The sequence below is a fragment of the Orcinus orca genome, chromosome 9 (genome assembly GCF_937001465.1).
Source record: "Orcinus orca chromosome 9, mOrcOrc1.1, whole genome shotgun sequence".
Classification (NCBI taxonomy): domain Eukaryota; kingdom Metazoa; phylum Chordata; class Mammalia; order Artiodactyla; family Delphinidae; genus Orcinus; species Orcinus orca.
The window spans coordinates 31,341,458-31,361,971 of NC_064567.1; the positions used below are offsets into that span (position 1 = coordinate 31,341,458).

A 20,514-nucleotide genomic window follows, 5' to 3' on the forward strand; every position below is an offset into this window, starting at 1 on the left:
CCTGACATGCTTGGAGAAAACAGGTTTACTTCTTTTGAAACCAGGTTTATGGAACTAGGGAGTCATGAAAAGTTGTTGACAATAATAGCAAGCACTGCCTCAATATAAACTTAAGATTTATTTACTCACGTTTATAAATAACAAAAAACTCCTTTAATACTAGAAATTCCCCAATTCTTAAAGGATAAGATGGCTTTTAAGACCACATGGAATCAATTTTTTCAGGTAATATATAACTTTGTTAGCATTTTTCCTTTTCTCAACCAAACACACTTTTACCCACACTTCTAAAATGCTAGGGAGCCACCAGGGCAGTGTGATAAATGGGGATGGTTCAGATAACTGCACAAGACAAGATTTACATTCCTGGGACTTTCTTAAAAATCAGGGACAGAAACATATGTATCCTGCACTATTGATGGTATTTGTATGCTTAATTTATATAATACTTGAATTTCTCTTTTCAACTAGTTTTCCATAAATACTAAAATAGCAGAATGTCTTTTCTAAAAGTTCTCAAAATAATCATTAGATTTTTATACTATTTAATAGAAAAATAAAACCAAGCTACCAAATGTATGATTTAGGCCAAAAAGAAAAGTTTTTTCCAAGAAAATGTAGAAATATTTTAATTTACATATCATATTACAATGAATCAATATGGAGTCAAAATCCACAATTACACTTTCATAAAAATTCTGCCCATCATCCTCAGAATAATCAGTTTCTGTACAAAGATTTACAGATGTCCAATATATGTAGTTTATCCTTAGTGTGCTACAGAGTTCAGAGGTTCTGCTCGAATATTCCCCAGATCAAGTGCAGAATCTGTCTCTTCATCAATTTCTCCAATGACTGCACTGTAATTGTTTAAGGGAAAAAAAAATCAGTTAAAACAATCTCATTTCTGATTAAAACTGAGAGAAGACAGTATAAAAGAACTACTACTTAAGGTGAAAAACAAACATTTTCATAAGGTTGTGAATTGTACTTTTAAAGTCACAAAACCCAAATAAATTGAAGGCAACATTGTTACAGGAACGAATATTAAAGAACAGACTGCATATAGTGTGACTGGATCACGAGTCTTTATTTGAGTAACTTCAATGAACTAAATCCATCAATGGTACATATAAAATCTATTAGTTTCCCTTTCATGATTTCTCAGTTGACTCAATTTAAATCCAACACCAAAAAGAAGTACAATTCTTCACACATAAAGATAATAATAGAACAGATACTTAGGTATCTAACAAATGATTTTTTGTTGTGATTGGCAAGGGTTAAAGCCAACAAATTTTTCCTTGATTCAACACTAACATAACACCTATAACATTATTTTCACTAATACCATGCTAGGTAACCAAGCCATGGCTCTCTAGCTGGATACAGTCATTGTTACATCCAGACCATGGGACATGTATGAAACATTATTACATAAAAAATTGGTTGTTTAAATTTGTTTGGTTTTAATGAAAGTAAATTCTATAGACAAATGTTATACAGAATTTGCCCGATTTTGCTTTAAACTGTATACAGTCTTCAGTTCTCTAATAAATGGGAAGTACCAAACTTTAGGAGAATATATTAAGTTTTTTCAATATGAAACATATCAAGATCTTAATTCCATCGTTAAAAATTTAGTATCATTTAAAATCCTTATGGAAGACAGTGGAGTGCTGGAAAATGTTTTAAAACTAGCTCTCCAAGGAAAAGGAGGAGGCTGATTTGCAGTGTTGACTGCTATCCATAGTGCAGATACCCCCACTATGGCCAATTTCAAGCTACCAAAAAGACATCAACCAACCAGCTTGCAAAATTCCCCAAAATATAAAAATCTGCTTCCGTGAGCCAGTACAAGCTGGCTCCAGCATACCACTGTGTCTATAGCAATGTTTAAAATTTTTTTTAATTGAAGTTCAAAAAAAAAATTTTTTTTTAAATTAAAGTAGGAGAAATCATCTTAAAATCAATTATTATGCAGAGCCCCAATATAAACAATCAGTGCTGTTCTGGTCAGGAGACCTGGGCCCCACCTGTTCGCCTTTACAGCTCACTTCACCTAAATATTATCTCTACAGAATATTTTATAAACTTCTGATTAAAGATCAAATGATTTATACATCTAAAGGTGATTTTCTTAAGACAAACAAATAAAATGAGTAAAGTATTCCTTTATCTTCCATATCCTACTTGTCCAAAAAAATAATCTGAGATGCTAATACATCTTTTGCTGCCTTCCAGCCATGTTTTAATTTTAAACAGTACTCACTAGAAAACTGATTCAACACTCTTCTAACCTCTATAATTGCACTAATACAGAAGCTGCTAGCCACATGTGACTATTAAAATTAATTACAATTAAATAAAATCTAAAATTCAGTTGTTCAGTCACACCAGCTACTTTTCAAGTACTCAATGGCCACACACACAGCTGGTACCTACCATAGTGGACAATGCAGATATCCAACATTTCCATCATCCCCAAAAGTTGTATTGGACAGTACTGTTCTACACTGTTGCACTTTTCTTAAATTGCTACCACTAAAATATATCTTCTCAAACTGCCATATCAATGCCACAAGTTAACTGAGGCCACAACATAAACATGGGACATCTTAAGTAAGCCGATTATACTAAAAAATTAGAAGAAAAAAGTAAGTAATGGATAAATACAGCTATGTTATAAAGCATTATTTAAAATTGTTCACACAAGAGATTTCAAAGACATTTTCAAACCCTAGCCCTGGGCCCTGGAGGTATATTTATGTTCCTCTGGAATTAGGGGTACTTTGGAAGAACATTTTAAGAAGCCTCTCCAATGAAGTATTCAGTGTAAGGCAGGGCTCTTTCTGGACCCTATCCGGGCTACTTAACTATTAGAAATATGGACAAATCTCAGTAGATAGAAACCTCTTCTCCATATAGCAAGGCAGTACACCTATAGTATATTTAACTTGCCTTTAAAAAAGACATATTTTACTTACACATTATCACCTCTCACGATGTATAAACCTAGTACCACTTGTTCTACTCCCTGTGAAGAGCTGAACACTCGTTCATGGCTTTCATCCAAAATCAAATTAATGGTCTGGTCAAAACCTTTCAGTGTTCCCTGTAAAGAAAACATTCAAGAGAAAAAGACAAATATTCTGGTTTACCTGAATGTGTTAATTCAATGACACCATTTTAGTTGTGAGGTACTCCAAGAGAAGTACCTATTTTAAATATGTATAAGTTCTCTATAAAATACAATACCTCTTTATGATCAACAGGCACCAAACTTACCTCTTGGTTTTTTAAGAGGGGCGGTGGGGAACCCACCACACTTCTGACTAGTGCGCAGAGTTGTTGAGAATTACAAAGGACACCTATGTACTAGTTTATTTCCAAGGAAGTAGCATAAAAGCCCAGGTAGTCCAGGAGCTAATATTCTAAAGATACAAACTAAAACAAGGGAAACTTAAGGGAAATAGTCCACTACACAGCAGCTATAGCAATGTAACAGTATCACTTCATGTTACATGCTAGTAAACATGCTGCACACATTATCTCAATTAATCTCTACCCTTTGTGGTAGATACTACAAACATTCCCACTTCAGACAAGAAAATCTGAGGCACAGAGAAGTAATCCCTCAAGGTTTCATGGGCAGAAATTAGCAGAGCTAGAATTCGAACCATGAAAGGCTTGCTTCAAAGCCAGACCACTAAACTTCTATATTATACTACTGTGAACAAGCAAATATAATCTACCACTTTTCAGAGATTCAAATCAGTACACAAACTTCAACTGGTAGTAATAGCTAAGGCTTAATGAGTACTTAGTATATGCCAAAGTGTGATGGGCCTCAAACTCTTGAAGGATATATTCAGAGAAAATTTTATGAAGAATCATGGTTCTTAAAAAAGGAAGACATGGGCCTATTACAACATGGTAACTCTGATGCTATTCAAGTTTCTGAAAAACATCAATTTACATTGGTTTTGGTTGGTTAAATTTCTCATTAAAGTTTCATGTTTTAAAATTCAAAATATATAAAATTAGAATGAAATAAAATGTTAGCTAGGAAGAGAAACATTAGTTAATGTTAGGAAGAGAAACAAAATATGGAGTATTTACTATACTGAACTAGCAAAAAGTTGTTACCACATCCATACATAGCCTCTTGGCTTCATTTTACATGCAACTATTCTATAAAGTGAACCATGTGTCAAAGAAATACACAACTACTGAACTTTAGTACTCAAAAATGCTCTTTTAGTACTTAAAAATGCTCTTTTTAAATGGCTTTCCTTCTTCTATAAAATTTTCCAATTTATCATCTATCCTGTTAACAAAAACAAGAAAATTTAAACTTGAGGTTTTTACAAAATAAAAAACTATTTACAGATATTTGTTAATAGCAATAGGCTTCTAAGATGAGATTAAAATATTTCAAACTGTCCTTATTTTTTGACTCAATACAATGTGAAGTACCTTAAAAACAAAACCAAAAACATGATTGTTCTCTTGATTAAGAGGAAAGCAAGGCAACTGGCCTTAGCTTTTGGAGTCAAATTCAATTTAAATCCCAGTTTGGTTCTGCCACTTATATCCACGTAACTCTGGGAAAGTAACTCACTTTTTCTGAGCTAGGTTCCTAACCTAGAATGCAGGGTTAATTCTTTTTCACAGAGCTGTACCGAGATTAAGTGAGATAACACACGTAACATGCCTGGTACATGACATATGTTTAATAAATGGCAAAGTCTGACACTTTGGTAATCGTCACTTAGGGATCCACTGAGAAAAAAATCACAAGGATTAAAAACAAAACAAACAAAAACAGAACTGCAGAATGGAAAAATAAAAGACTAAACTATAGGAATTAGATAGACAATAGAGAAAGTTTAGCAGCCTTAAAACGTTTTGGAAACTTTTTGGAACAATCATATGAATTATAAACGAAGAAATTAAGTAGCCCAAAATCATGGGATAAATTCCTCAGATCAAGGAACAGGTCAAGGAGAGAATCCAAGATTTTTCTGGAATTAAAATGGGATACTGTGATAAAAGGACAAATGAGATGAAATAAATTTATTCATTCATCATAATTCATTCTACAAAAAAACAAGAGCTCATACAACCTAAGAATATCTGAAGAATATCAACACCATACAAGTCTTAAATGTTCATTATTTTATAGATGTAGTATCTAAATCTTAAAAAAGTTTCTAAGAACCATACACAAAATTTCAAAAAACTTATATGATTCTGGTAGTGGTTGTCAGAACACTGAACGGGGGAGGAAATAAAAGATGGAGGAGGAAGATAAATATTATAAAATACAGGCAGATATCTGCAGACTAGACTAGAAGTTCTCTGAGGGCAGAATCTATTACCCATCCTAGCTTCTAGAAGCCTTGTATGTAACTTACAATGTTTATGAATGAAAAAAAATATGGATTGGCAGCTATTTATCAAAGAGATAAAGACCTGAGTCATAAGAAAACTGCAATGCAGGTGTACTGTGGTGCCTAGTCATTAGAGATCAGAGGTGGTACATAAAAATTAACAACCAATAAGCCTACAAGAAAGCAGAGAATGAATATGCCAAATACTTACCACAATCATTCTCCCATCAGAAGTAATGACAGCAACAGTTCCTGATAACTGAATCAAGGAAAGCGTATCTCAGCGCATGTAAACTGAAAACTTAAAATCTGCTAAGGAAATGGTTTAAATTACTAGGAAAAAGGTAACAGAATTAAGATATAACTATTCAACACAGCCACATTTACAACATAAATACTTTATGTTCTTCAATTTGGTGTGACATTTACACAATTTAAAAAAGGGAAAAAACAGAAAAAGCATCCGTTTCTGTGTGTGGTCAGTGTATTCTATCTTAAAACAGCTGGGGTATTTGCTACTCTTTTCTTATTGGGGAATACTGCCAATTTGACAGTTGAGCAAGGTATTTCTCCCTTTCTTATACCTATTTCTTTATCTCTAAAACGAAAATTGGATTGTTGCTAAACTAATCAATGTTGAATGATTTCAAGCACGTTAAGACACTGTCTTCCAGGACCTGGCTTCTGGAATTCAAAAGAAAAGAAGCTATATTCAATGTCACAGGTACCAATATGCTTGCATCATTAAAAGCCTTTGGCATTTCACTTTTGTCCCAAATTTGTACATGAGAGCACAATGCAGTGTTCCGTTCCTAGACTTTAAAACAGTAACAGCTGTATAGGGTAATTCACATGGGCTTTTTAAAGTTATTTGTCCCTCAAAACGATCCATTACAATAGCAAGCATTATTTAAATTCCATCAACAAAGAAGTTGAGATTTCAAGTGGTAAAGGGGCAGATATTCAATTTTTGCACCATCTGTAAAGTTTTTGCTATCCTCGAACAACGAGCAAAGCCTATGAATAAAACACATAGATTTACACGACCATCGTTGCCGCTAGTTAAACTGTTCCTCTTATTCCCAAACCTGAACGTATAGGCCCCAGGGAAACAGGAAGAATGAATCAATAGCTGATTTCTATAGAGACACGGAAAAGTTTGGAATAACCACGTTGGTGGGGTTTTTTTTTTTCAGATTAAAAATAAAAGACACCTTGGGCCCGTACAAGCGGGAGGTTCCAGCCCCAGGGGCGGGATTGGTGGGTCCCAGATCCTTAACCCCTGCACCCGCATACCGGGCCCCGCAGCTGCCGGGTATCGCAACCGCCCGCCGATCCCGACCCCCTGCCTCTCCAGCACCGGTCCTCTCCGGTGCAGGCGCGGGACTCGCCACAGCACCAGCAAATGCCTGTGGTGACCGGCTCGAGGATACGGTTGATGTAGTTCTCCAAGGCAGACGTCATGATGCTCGGCCCGGCAGCTGGCAACACAGCAGGACCGGCGACAAGAGGAGCTAAAACAGCCCGCCAGGAACTAGCAGCGGCTCCCGCCGACTGGCGGCAGCAAATACCGCGAGAGTACCGCACTGCTGCCTCCGCGAATCAGAGACTGAAAGAGCCCGGCCAACCATCCCCAAGAGGCTAAGCGACGACTAGTTTTAATGCGCATGCGCAGTATATTTCTACAGTGTTTCTGGGCGGTGTTCTCGGAAGCCGAGAGGGACAAAGCGAGCAGGCGGTGGAAGAAAGGAAGAAGCCTTCGGAAGGTGGGGTAGTGGGGAGACGGTGGGCGAGCGGGCTTCATAGCGGAGTGGAAGGCCATGTGGCTGAAGTTACGAAGGGGAAATATTGAGAAAAGACGGGCAAGGCGGGAGACAACGGAATAAGGTGTTTTCGTCACACGTGAAATAGATGAGTGCTGTTCTGGTATGAAGTGTAGACGCGGGGAAGTGGAATCCCTAATTTCCTGCCACAGGGCCGAAAATTAACCTTCTAGAAGCTAAATGGCCTAGGGCAAAGTTGCACACGTTGTAACCATATGGTATATACGCCTGGAGAACACAGCAACAAAAAGCATGTTCGCACAGTTTGCATTTGCCTCTAAAAGTGCTCCATCGCGGAGGCGTTGTTACTCATTTACGTAAGAAACAATCCAGATAGAAAAGTGTGAGTCTCCCTTAGAAAACAGTCTTCCCTTTACCACGCCACAGCCTCCCTCCCCTCAGGGTGAAATTAGTAACTAAAAGGCCTGCAGGTCTGCTGCGCAGTCCTGGAAAGGACTGATTCAGGAAGAGCCTTCTAAATAAGGACCAGACGGTTCTAGTCCAACACTGCTAACCATATCGTGTGGGTGTCCTTGCACAAGCAACGTCAACTCATTTGGGCCTCAGTTTCCTTAGATCCTGCTACATTTATCATTTGGGGTATTTATATGTGTTAGAAAACGTCATTTATTTTACTGTGGTACCCTAACTTCAAAGGACTTGAAGTTAGGAAAGAATCTATGTACAAAATACCAGTGAGAGTTATTTCCCCTTTGTACAAAATTGCCTTATGATTTCAGTTAGACTTGTGATTTCTTAACTGAAGAATTGAGGATTTGAAAACTCTTGCAATGTCAGCAGTTTTCTTCTGAAAAATCCAGCATATGTTTTCATTACAGCATACCCACAAAATTACCTACAGATCACTCCCAAATGTTTAATATTTTATATACTTAAACTTACTCTGACCTGTTCGAAACCACATGTAGTCAGGAATTAGGTGGTGCATGTCCCGTTTATTTTTTTTTTTTTGGGGGGGGTGGATGCTGCAGGGCGGGTAAATGAAAGTATCTTCCATAAATTAAAAAAATGAAGATACTGTGTGGTTTGCAAATGTTAGACATTGCACAAAAAACCAAAGTACTAATTAGTGATAAATGAGGTATCATTAGTAAGGAATTTTTAAAAAATAATGTGCCAAGTATTTAAAATCAATAACCCATGTAGTGTTTCATCTCTTAGAGTGTGTTTATATGTGAAAATGTTCATTTACATTATATAGTAACTTACAGAACTAATTTCATCATAATACAAGTTTATGACCTTGTGTGGTTTCCATTAAATTAATATGCCAGATAAATGACAGATGTGCAGTGTTTATGGAGCATCACAAAATCTCTTTGGTTTGAAAATTTTTACATTCGTCTTAAAACTATGTTTTCTGTAGTCACTAATGATCACAGATGTGGAGAGAGCCTATGGATAAAGAAAAGTCTTTAATAAGACAAAAATGAGTTATATCTGGATGCAAACATTACATATGTGATTTATCTAAATTAGCGTTGTGACCTTGGAAGTACACAGACATAGAGAGTTCAACACCTCATAATGGAAAATTAAGTTAAAGTTCCAACAGGGGGAAATGATATAATATAAACATCTGACAACTAAAAAGTTAAGTAGGGGTACCATGAGATTTTGAGCTTAATTCAAAAATCTCTCAAAGCGCTACCCATACTCTGTCACTCTTTACTGAGGAGTAAAAGTATGCTGGAATGTTTTTTGTTTTATTAATGGAGCACTCATTTTATGCCATTAGTTCTGAATCAAAACTTTGAGCAGATAACTAAAATTTTTTATATTTAGTTCACTTATGATTGGCTCAGTATTTCTTATGTTTCCCAACCCACTCATGAATCTCTCTCTCATTAGTAATCCAACGGCACGTATCTAGAACAACAGCCAAGATTTATCAAAAATAGGGCAGAAAAGAGATGGGAAAGGGTAGAAAGGAGTTCCCTAGATATCTGACATTCCTGGAGTTACTTTCCCTTAGTACAAGAGTCCCCAAACCCCTGGCCTGCGGTGCCGCTACCGGTCCAGGGCCTGTTAGGAACCGGGCCGCACAGCAGGAGGTGAGCTGTTGGTGGGCGAGCCAGCAAAGCTTCCTCTGCCACTCCCCATGGCTCCCCCTCGCTCGCCTTACCGCCTGAATCACCCCTCCCCCACCCTTGGAAAAATTGTCCTCCCCGAAAACGGTCCCTGGTGCCAAAAAGTTTGGGGACCGCTGCATTAGTAGAAACCAAGGTATGTAAAGTGGGTCTTTCTCTGGTTAATGATTCTCCTGAGAAGCAGGGCATAACTCACCTCCCTTTGTATCCTGTATTCTTTCATTAACCTGAAGAATCATACTCATACTAGATTCTGAGGAAACTGAATTTGCACTTTACTGTGAATGGTTTATGGGGAAAAAATGACGATAATTATTGGAAAATTAAAATACTGCTTTTAACCTAATTTGATATGAGCTTTTATTTTTATTGATTTGTATTCCTATAAGTTCCAAAAGTGTCAACCAATCAGCAGTATATATTGAATAGATCTTTCTAGGGTTCTCCAAGGCAGAAAAGGACATAAATAAACCCTGGTATCTCCTTACAAGGAAATTCCTGAACAGGTACAGAGCTCTAATTATGAAATAGTGTATGGAAAAATAATAGATATCCCAAAATATAAAGAAAGGTAATTGATGTGGAAATATTAGTTCATTTAACAGTATAAATTACGAAGTGTTTTTCATATATTATGGGGTTTTTTTTCCTTTTAAGGTATTAAGACAGGCATTTTTAACACCATTTTTTAAGGGATGGGAAAAATTAAACTAACTTGCTAATCGAGAAGCAGTATAGGATTGTGATTAAGAACACTATCTCAGGAGCTAGCCTGTTTGGATTTGGATCCTGTGGGACTTAGAGTGGATTACTTAACCTTCTTGCCTCTGTTTTCTCATCTGTAAAATGGAGAAATGATGGTACTTACATCATCAAATTGTTGGAGGACTAAAAGTGATTTTGTAAAGCCTAGCGTATAATAAGCACTCGATTCATGTCAGTTATTATTGCTCATGAACATAGATTACATCACAGGTAACCTTTTTCTCAGTCCCAGAGCTTGTTCTACTACATTATTTTGCTCACTGCCTTTTTTTCTGATTGGATAAATTGAGCAGTGCACATTTTAATTGCTTAAGGAAGGGGAAGGTGGATATGTGTTAGAATCGTGGACGTTTTATGAAAAAGGTAAGACTTAAATTGGGGCTTGAGAAAAAGTACAAATGCACTTTAGGAAAATTAATCTGACATTAATTATTTACAGTGGAGGTAGGAAGTGAGGATTAGAAGGCTAGCCAGACTCCAGGTGTGAGTTTCTGATTTGTAGCAGTAGGAATGGAAAGGCGGAAGACGTGATTCAAAGATAGTGGTTAAGAAAGGCAGGGAGGCAGACAGCAAATCACAGGCAGCACAGTGATAGTGGTTGGTGAACTGGCAGAATGGCAAGAGTAGGGAGACCCAGGAAAAGACAGGGCTGCTTGTTAATAAAGTACATGGGGCCAAGCTGTAGAACTGTGTAGGTGTGACACATACTGTGCACCAGCCAGTGGTGAGGCCACCAGACACGCTGGGTTCACTAGCAGTGGCAAACACTTTACCCTAAACATCTGGAGAACCAGTCTATCTCAGGAAGCCCACTGTGTCATTTATAAAGGATAATGCATATTAATAAAATACTTACATATACGTGTATGCATTCTTTACATTATTTATATTTTGGAAACTTGAAACAGTAATATAAACATTTCAGCTACAATGTGACATGTACATTCCTGAAAATCCTCACATTCAAAAAAATAGCTCACTTAAAATAACAGACCTTAGGGAAAAAATAGGTCTGGCAAAGACCACTCAAACCCTGAACAACTGAACTAGAGCAGTGGTTCTCAAACTTTGCTGCTCATTGAAAACAGCTGGGGATCTCTGAAAGCTACTGATGCCCTGGTTCCCACTCGCAGACATTCTGAATTAAATGGTGTGAGGAGAGCCTGGGCATCAGGATTCTAAAAGCTCCACAAGTGATGGTAACATGAGCAAAGTTTGGGAACCACTGGACAGCATTAACAGAGACAATAACAATCCAAATGAGAATAGCACATTTAAAAGGACATGTGAAATTCCTAACAAGAAATGCTATAGTAACTTAGAGAGTTTTACCTTTAAAAAAAGTTGAAGGGGGCTTGAAAAATGATGGTATATGGAAGAATTGACACTGCTGAGTGATGGAAGCAAGGGCAGGAGAGCATCATCCTCAGACGTTGCAGCTGTAAACTTTGCAGTTGTAAAGTTTGCAGGAAATATAGAGATGCCAGAGACAGATGGCTCTGACCCATTGTCTGTTGTTGCTTTTGTGCAGATCTAGGAGAAATGCAAAATAAGCACTATCAAAATGGAGCACATGGCTGAGCTAAACCGAGGGAAGAATAGGATGCCACACAGTGAACAGGTGTCATTTGGGTACTGTATTTCTCCAGACCAGGAGTGGTCATGCAGTCAGCTGTGTGACTTTATATTCAGCTGTTGGTTCTTGGTAGCACAAGACATTAAATTGCTAGGAAAAATTATGTATGTACCACCCTGCTTTCTGCACTATTCCAACATTACTCCCCTGTTTAACAGTCACATGTGAGCTGATTCATATTACACCAGACAGTGCTGTAGCACAACAGACTTCTGATATTCCACTTCAGATCTGGACTTTGGTTAACCTACCCCTATTTTACTTATCTCCTCCTGTGGTTGAGGTAGGCAGGTATTGTCACCTCTGACTTTGCCCTAAGAGGATGCTTGAATTCATACCGCTTGGGGCAGCTTTATTTAAATAGTATGTGAAGAGTACAGCTAATCCAGTGGAGCACCCAGACCTCAGCCTTTTCAATCTCTTTTGTGTGTTTGTGTGTGTAAATTACCATTTTTATGTAATCACTATTGCAAAGCAGATTAAGCAGCATTGTTTTAAGCTGAGTGCTTGACTTGCTGTTTTTGTTATTTTTGCTTGTCTTTTAAAGATGAATGTCTTTAGCGGCTTGGATTGCAGTACAGATAAAATTTGTACTGTCCTTTTTACTGTGATTTTGGCGTGACAAACTTGGAAAATGATGTTGATGGCAGAAATTAATAAGTCTGTGATCTTCAACGTGAACTCACTCGTGACGGTATAATCCACACTGAAAGAACAGGTTTATTTAGACTTGTTGCAGACGTTATATTGCGAGAGATCAAAGCTAATTTATTGATATACTGAGGTTAGGCTGTGAGGTATGAATAATGTGAGAAAGTACAGAAAGATAAATGGTGTGGTAGTGTGAAGTATATAAGAATTGTCTTGACAAAAACTAAGTTACCTTGAGTCACTAATGGAAAGCAGATGCCTGGAATTACATAAAAATATGTATGGAGTAAAAGAAAATCAAAGCTTTACCTTACTATTTCTGAAAAATTCTCATTTTATAAGTTTTGCCATTATTTGGTTTTATACATAAAATAGAATTACACTCCCACCTCTACCATTTTTTTTTTCTTTTTTCAAACCATGGATCTAGATTTTAAGAGCTAGAAGGAAATCTAGGAATTTCCAAGTCCACTTCTCTCATTTTGTAGATAGGAAACTGAGTCCCAAAGAAGCTGAGTGACTCTGAGGGTTACATAGCAGAGCCTACAGTGAAGGCCTCCTAGATTCTAGTTCAGTGCTCTTTACAGTAATTAGTAATAAAGTAACTTTTACTCACAAAACAAAATTTGAGTCTATATCTACAGATCATCAGCCCATATCCATGGATATGTCATTGTCTGCCTTTGTAAGGCAGACTTTTTCAAAGATCAGAAGGAATTGATATCCAAGAATATACTCAAAGGCAGCTCGATATTTTTCAGATATCAGTACCTCTGGGAAGAATAGCAAAAGCGAATAGGATATTGTGGCAGGCAGAATAATGGCCCCCCAAGGATGTCCACATCCAAATTCCTGGAACCTGTGATTGTTACCTTATATGGCAAAAGGGATTTTGCAGATGTAATTAAGGTTAAAGACCTTGGGGTGGGGAGAATATTCTGGATTATCTGGGTGGGCCCTACTCTAATCACTTGGATCCTTAAAACTGGAAGAGGGAGGCAGGAGAGTGGGTCTGAGAGATGTGTATGATGACTGGTTCCACTGTTGATGGCTCTGAAGCTGGAGAAAGAGGGCCAGGAGCCAAGGACTTCAGCTGGTTGTCTTTAGCTGGAAACAGCCCTTAGTTTACAGCCAGCAAGAAATCAGGTATTTTGGTCCCACAAAGGCAAGCATACCGAATTCTGCCAGTAAACCAAGTGAACAGGAAATAGATTCTCCTTTAGAGCCTCCAGAAAGGAACACATTCTGCCAACACCTTGATTTTAGTCCAGTCAGACCCATACCAGACTTCTGACCTATTGAATGTAAAAACGATAAAGTTTTCTTGTTTTAAGCCACAAAATTTGAGATAATTTGTTATGACAGCGATAGAAAATTAATGGAGATAATGCAACCACTTAATTTATTATCTTCCTGGATTTTGACTAAAGAAAGTCATTGAGGAAAGTAGCTGTACTATACCTAGGAGATTTGGAGAATATTTGACCCTTTATGAACAATTTAAGTACTACTGCTCATGACCGTCTTTCTCTGTGGCACAAAGTCTTTCTAAATTTCTCCCTATAATTTCCTCCACAGTGAGATTCGGTGTAAAGCATGGGTTTCTTTAACCTAGATTACCATTTACTTCATGTGTGTTTCTTACCCATTATACTGGTATTATCTTAAGGTGGAGGCTGTCAGGGCAAGGAGGAGGGGTGCGTGTTCAACCTTTACTGAAATCTTAAGTCTTGATGAGGCATTCAGTGGTGTTCTTCTCAGCCTCCGTCTCACTTGTGAACATGTTCGTGGTTCTGCTGGTTTCTTCTCTGGGTTTTATTTTCCCCAAAGTCATTTTGTTAGTAAATAACAAAGCCAATCTTTGAACCTAAGCAGTCCAGCTCCACTGCAATTTTAACACTGTTGTCCAAGGGAAATGCCCAATAGAATGACAAAATAAAGACGGTGATATAAACAAGAGGTAGGTCATTTAAAGTTAATGGCCCCGGTGTGGGCACTTAGTTAGGACAGTTACAAAGAGGCAGATTCAACAATTTAAAAAATCTTATTCAACAATAAATGCCTCTGGTGCATTTATTTTATTTTTTCTTCCGTATTAGGCATCTGAGTTGTTAATATTAAACACCTCTAACGGGGGTTGGCAAACTGTAGCCCTCAGACTACAAAATTTACAATTTGTTTTGTAAATAAAGTTTTATTGGAACACAGCCATACCTATTAATTTATGTATTATCTCTGCTGGCTGCTTTTGGATGACAATGGCAGAGCTGAGTAGTTGTGACAGAAACCATATGGCCCACAAAATAATTAGTATCTGGCTCTTTACAGAAATTGTACAGACCTCTGTTCTCTAATGTCAACAAATGAGATTTCTAAAGCTTTTATATGCACATTACCAAGTTGTCCTCTACAAAGTTTGCACCACTCATTCTTCCACCAGGAAAGTGAGCTAATTCATCATCCTGGTCAGCCTCAGATATGACCATAATGCCCATTTTTGACCAGCTTTGAGATATGATCCCTCCATTTTTCTGAATTTGCATCATGAATAACAAAGAAGCCAAAACTCAGATATATAAGACTTTAGAAGAATGTCTGTGGTGTCTCCTCCCTCTCTCCCTTCCTTCCTGTTGTTGGAATGTCACTGTGGAACCGAAGAAATGTTTTCCAAGTCATTACCCCATGTGATAACTCCTGCAGTGGGATTTTTCATGCATAAAAATAATGACAGAAAATAACGATCTGCATTTTAACATATGCATCAGAAACTAAATTAAAAACCACAGACGTCATAACACAATGGATTAAAAGAAATTCTCAGCAGAGAGTTGTTTTGAAAAACAAAAGGTGGTAATTCAAATTAAAGACAACCGTTTGTCAGGGGTGTTTATTATTGTTTTTCAGCTGTTCAACATCAGAGCTCTCTTAACTTCTTGAGAATTCCCTTCTTTATGAGTTTGGGTGGGACAACAGAGCTCATTATATCAGGTACGTTTTTTGCTCTTTCTTATAGCAAGAGAGATCTAGGCTGTTTACGACTACCTGACTTACAGAGAACGCGCTCTTGTGGTCACACAGCTGCAGCAAGAGCAATTTCATGAAGGAGCCATGCCGTTAATACTCCTGGTGGCATCCAGGGCACATGGGCACATCAGCAGTATGGGGCATGCAAGCTTCAGTCTGTATTGTTTTGCAGTGGTGTCCACAGGGTACTAACCCAGTTTTGCTGTGTGTTTGGGATGTGCTATGTGGTTATGTAACTTCTGAATCTTGTTCTGCAGCCTGTCTCACAATTATGTGAGCTCCTGAATATCCTTCAATTACTTCCCTTCCTGCTTGAATCAGCTCAAGCAGGTTTCTGCTTTCAAGCTGGCAACTAGGAATTCTGACTCTAGAAACATTCTGGAAGCATAGTGTTAGCAGTAAGCTACAGTAATCTTCAAACACTTTTTTTGTTCTTTTAGCTTCTAAATTTTTTTAAACTAAAAAAAAATTTTTAACTGAAACCTCCTTATCCAAGCTTACTTTAAAATCCTAAGTTTTTGTATTATAAATTTATTAATTATAAAGAATGTAATTCCTGTCACATAGTATTTTGTTTATGTGCTTTAACTGTATTTTCTTTCAAACCTTGGAGTTGCAGATTTAACTTAAAGTTTATGGCAAAGCCCATCCTTTTCAAACCCATCAACTGACTTTATTTTCGCTTTAAATATGTTACCAAGCATTCTGTGAAAACTGCTGGAAAGTCAATCCACCATGAGCCCTAAACCTCCCTGCACATCCTTTCTGGGTGTGCTGCAAATGCAAGGCCTTGGTCATTCTTTTTACCTAGCTAATTGTATGTCCCTTCCAGCTCAGTTTTTAGGTAAGTAGGTGTATAATAATGACCATTTTCTAATTCTTTCAAATCTATTTCAGTGTGCTCCAGTGACTTGGAGTTGTTGATATGTGCATCTGTGTTTGAGGGCTTTTTCTATGTATGTGTGGCAGGCTGGAAATGCTGGGGAATTAACCTCCTCAGAAAGCCGTCTTCAGTCAGTGACTGACAGGAAGGTTTGTAGATACCTCATCCCCTTCATCAACCAGGTGGGATAATTCAGGTGGGCTATCTCCAGTCATTCAACAGAGTAGCTGGCGTATAGTGCACCTTTCATCGACTGCCTTCCTTCCTGTAACACTTCTCCACTCCCTTACTGGCTTTCCCTAAATAAACTACTTGCACTTGAATTCTTGCCTCAGGATCTGCTTTTGGGGGAACCCAAACTAAGACAGAGATCATAAATACTTCTTCCTTTCAAAGGGGCCTGTGTCCTACTTGTTTGTGGCTAGCCATAGCCTAACTGCAGTCTTTATCATCTGATTTCATCTGATCATCTTTTACATGATGCAAAGGATGGGATGGGGCTTCTGCCCCTCTCCACAGACCTGTGCAGGCCTCTGTAAATATACCTGGGTAAGCAGTCACTGCTGCCGCCAAAGTTGCTTTAAAGTAGGTTGTTTACTCAAAAATGAAATACCTGTCTCTGGTACCTTAGCCAGGCTGCTGCCCTGAAGCTTCAGTTAGGCTCCATGATGCAGCAGGAAATGAAGCACAGGAATGACCCCGTTATCTGACTATAGCGCAGGAGCTTATCTTTCTCCCCGACACCACAGTGATCTAGTTGTGGCATTCAGAAGCCTGGGCTAAAGTCGGTTTGGTGATTTTGGTCATGGAGAGGAAGGTTTGAGCTACCCATGCCTCTTTACTGGGGTAATTGGGTATGGGATAATTATTCTGTAAAGGCCCAGAGCTTACAGAATAAGTCACTCATGTAGGCATTGCCAATACTAGTGGCAGTCAAATACTTAAAGAAAGGCTTCTCCAGTCTTCCCCAAATCATGTTGGGATGGTGACAGTTTACCCCACCTTTTTGTGAGACTATCCCTATCATATTACCCCCTCTGAGTCCAGGGATCTCTTTATAGACCTTTCTGTTCAGAAGAGTGTCTTAGGACAGAGTCCCCAGAAGTACAGCTTGAAGCAAGGATTTATTTGTTTGTGATTTATTAAGGAATTGTGTCCAAGTGAAATCAGTAAGGAAGTGAGAGAAGCAAGAGGGGAAAGGGGAGAAACCAAGCATGGGTGAGTTTGCAGGCTAGGTTTCGCTGAGGGTAGCTTCAGTCTGACCCCACGGGGAATGCTGCTGTGTGAGTTGATGCCGTGCAGTTTTGTCCTCACTCGAGGCAAGGGAACTGGGCTTTCAAAACCTCCCACCTGTCACTCTTCAGGGAAGGCTCAGGGAGGCAAGTTTCCAGCCCATTGTGAATGAGGGAAAAGCCCAGCCAGCCCAAGGGTAGGCAGTATTCCAGAAAAGAATGTAGGTCTGGCCTCTGGAAGTAAATGCACATGAAACCAGGAGAGAAGTGCACAGAAGCCATGAAAGCAATCTTAGGAAATCTGGGTGGAGCACTGACAGTGTGCACTTTAGTGGGTGATTCAAGGTTCTAGTCCATTTAAGATTTGGGGATATTTGAAGTAGGGAAATGTTAGGAGGGTCAGAAGATAATTCCAATTTTGTAAAAGAGATTTATAAAATGTATTTCCACTTCTTAACAAGGTGTTCAGCCCCAAAACATTCATTTGTGATCAAGGCAATTCTTTTGTTACATGGGCGGAGATAAGAAAGGGACTTGTGGAGGATCGTGCACCATATAGAATAAATTTCTTGTGACAACATTAACAAAGCCTTACATTGTTGGAAACATTTCTTGGCACACTTTGTTATTGGACTGCTCTTTAATATATATGTAATCCAAGTTTGCCCAGGAGTTGTCATAACTTGAGGGTACAAAGGAAGTCATAACAATGACAACTCAGATTTCTCTGGTTCATGCCTAATCTGCCTCATGCAGGATTTCCATAACCCATTCAAAGTCTTCTTGGTCATTCTGGGAGTCCACCTGGGATTTTTTTTGCAGTAACTCACCAAGAGTCTTTTCATTTCTTCTATTCTGTGTTTCTTTATTGATCACAGAGGCTTGGGTGTTCTCTTCATAGTGGCCCTCTCTACCAGCACCAGGACTTATACCTGTAAGATCAATGTCTGGGGAGGGGGAGTGGGTGGGAAGAAGGGGGCTGTCTCTCAAAACTTCCAGAGCTTCAGGCTGTCAAGTTTGCCATAATGATCATCTATTCTCAGTATCTTCCCTGAGCTAAAGCCATACTGCATTCAGATCATTAGTGAGGAGGATGCCTCTCTCCTTGTCTCTAGCAGAGCTTATAGTTGGGTTCTGAAGGAGTGCTGCATGTGCACCCAGGTCTCAGAATCCTTCTGAAAACAGCTCTTTCTTGCTTCTGTCTGTAGCTGTCTCCCTGTCCTCAGAGTTTAAACATGACCATGGGGATGGGTGAAGAAAAAGGCCCTCTTCTAGTCTCTTTCCACTGCATGCAAATGAACTTATGCGAATAGATGACTGTAAACACATCAGAAATGCCCAGAAATGCCCAGTCGGGCATTCTGAATTCTAACAGTTGATACACCTTTATCTTAAATTATCTTCCTATGAACACCCTTCCAAAGAAACACACACACACAGGAGACCTCTCTATAAATATAAATGTTGCAGAGGGGTTTCATTTGTTCCACTCACTTATTCAAAATTTTTTTAATGAAAGTTTGACATGCCAAAAAGTAGAAAAAGTTATTTGATACAGTATCAAATAAATAAGACATGCTTTTCTTAAGTAGCTAACCATTCTCCACAAGAAAAGTAAACCATGTGTGTGTGTGTGTGTGTGTGTGTGTGTGTGTGTGTGTGTGTGTGTGTGTATCTCACTAACTACCATAGGAAAGCAAAAAGAAAAGTATGCAGTGGTGTTTTTACCACACAGTTACTGCTGGCAACAGTGTCTCTCTTTGCATAGCTGGGCTTCTTAGGCCCATTGTGGTCAGTATTTCTTGCTGCTTTAGGTTGCCAAGTTAACTGGGTATGAGGAGGACACTACTAGATGGAGAACCTTGTTTCCTGACCATTATCAGTTCTACAAACATTGGTGGCAGAGTGTCAGCTCCTGCTCTTGATTTTACCCTGTAATGACATAACTTCTAAATAAATGGAAGTAGATGAGGTGGTTTTCCGTGTGGGTTTGGCTTGGCAGACATTGGAGTAGAGTTGTGTACAATTAGCTCAAGTTTTAATGGAGGCAGCATCTTGGATGGAATCACAGGAATTGGAATATTCCAATTTTAGCACTTCAGCAGTTCTAGTGGATTATTCCTTGTATCCAAGAGGTAGACATCTAGCCTGTCTGTACTGTGTTTTAGAAATCCTCTAGAACTAATGCTCATTTTATACATGGATAAACTGATTAAAGGATGTGGTTAAAAAACCTGCCCAAGATTACACAAATAACTCTATGGTAGAACTGAACCAGGACTCAGATCTCCCGAACATAATCGCCTTCCAGTCTTCCAAATTACCTCCCCATGTGGGCTGGCCGGCTTTTGTTTGCAAATAATGGAAAACCTGAACCGAAGTGGATTAAGGAAAAGAAAAGGCAAAGGTTTATATAAATTCACATAACCAAACTGTCCACAGACTCTTCTAATTTTAGGCTTTGTCAGAGTCTTGATTTATAGGTTCATGATGCGATCGGGACACCAAGTTCATTTTGATTCTTGCAGCCCTGTCCTCCTCTGGGTGCTGGACTCATGTATATGCTAGATCTCCTCATGGTAGCGTTAATGGGCCTGACATTCTTCTCACACTATGTCAGGTCCCCGAAGCTCTCACAGAAGAGCACAGAAACTTCATTCATTGGAGGACTTAGTAAGTTGCTCACATTTCATTGGTCAAAATGTGATACATGCCCATCCCTGAACCAGTCACTGTGATCAAGTGCAAGATGCTCTGCTGGACTTAACATGGGGGTGGGATCTGCCCTCTCAGCCACACAGCTGCTTTCTGCTGGGGATGGGTGAGGAGTTCTCCTGTGGAAAATGAGGTCCTTTTGGTTGGAAAAAAAGGGGAAATGGATGCTGTGGAAGAAGCCAACAAGTATCCACTCTTCTTTAAGATGTATTTGAAACAAATGCAACAAAGCTCCAATATTAGGATACCTAAGTAGCTCATAATTTTAGTTATATTGA

At 38.6% G+C, this 20,514-nt stretch overlaps 1 protein-coding gene and 1 long non-coding RNA gene across 2 annotated transcripts in view; one reads left to right on the top strand and one right to left on the bottom strand.

The window, feature by feature from the left end:
- Window positions 1–601: 601 nt before the first annotated feature.
- LSM8 (LSM8 homolog, U6 small nuclear RNA associated) lies at window positions 602–6,953 on the bottom strand. Its single transcript, XM_004269848.3, has 4 exons — window positions 6,830–6,953; window positions 5,608–5,648; window positions 2,988–3,115; window positions 602–860 (listed from the first exon to the last, which is right to left on the bottom strand). The coding sequence occupies exons 1-4, from the start codon at window positions 6,858–6,860 to the stop codon at window positions 770–772; spliced, it is 291 nt and encodes a 96-aa protein (XP_004269896.1). The 5' UTR covers window positions 6,861–6,953; the 3' UTR covers window positions 602–769.
- Window positions 6,954–7,009: 56 nt separating this feature from the next.
- The window catches only part of LOC117201334 (uncharacterized), a 154,734-nt gene continuing 141,229 nt past the window's right edge, over window positions 7,010–20,514 (top strand). Inside the window, exons 1-2 of the long non-coding RNA XR_004483336.2 lie at window positions 7,010–7,162; window positions 15,287–15,370. This is a non-coding gene — a long non-coding RNA (uncharacterized LOC117201334). The remainder of the gene's footprint in view (window positions 7,163–15,286; window positions 15,371–20,514) is intronic.

Coding starts and splice junctions, on each gene's coding strand:
- LSM8 (XM_004269848.3), bottom strand. CDS start 6,860: ATGACGTCTGCCTTGGAGAACTACATCAACC. Junction 3,116..5,607: donor CTGATGGGAGAATGATTGTG/GTAAGTATTTGG, acceptor TTTTCTTTACAG/GGAACACTGAAAGGTTTTGA. Junction 861..2,987: donor ATCGTGAGAGGTGATAATGT/GTAAGTAAAATA, acceptor AAACAATTACAG/TGCAGTCATTGGAGAAATTG.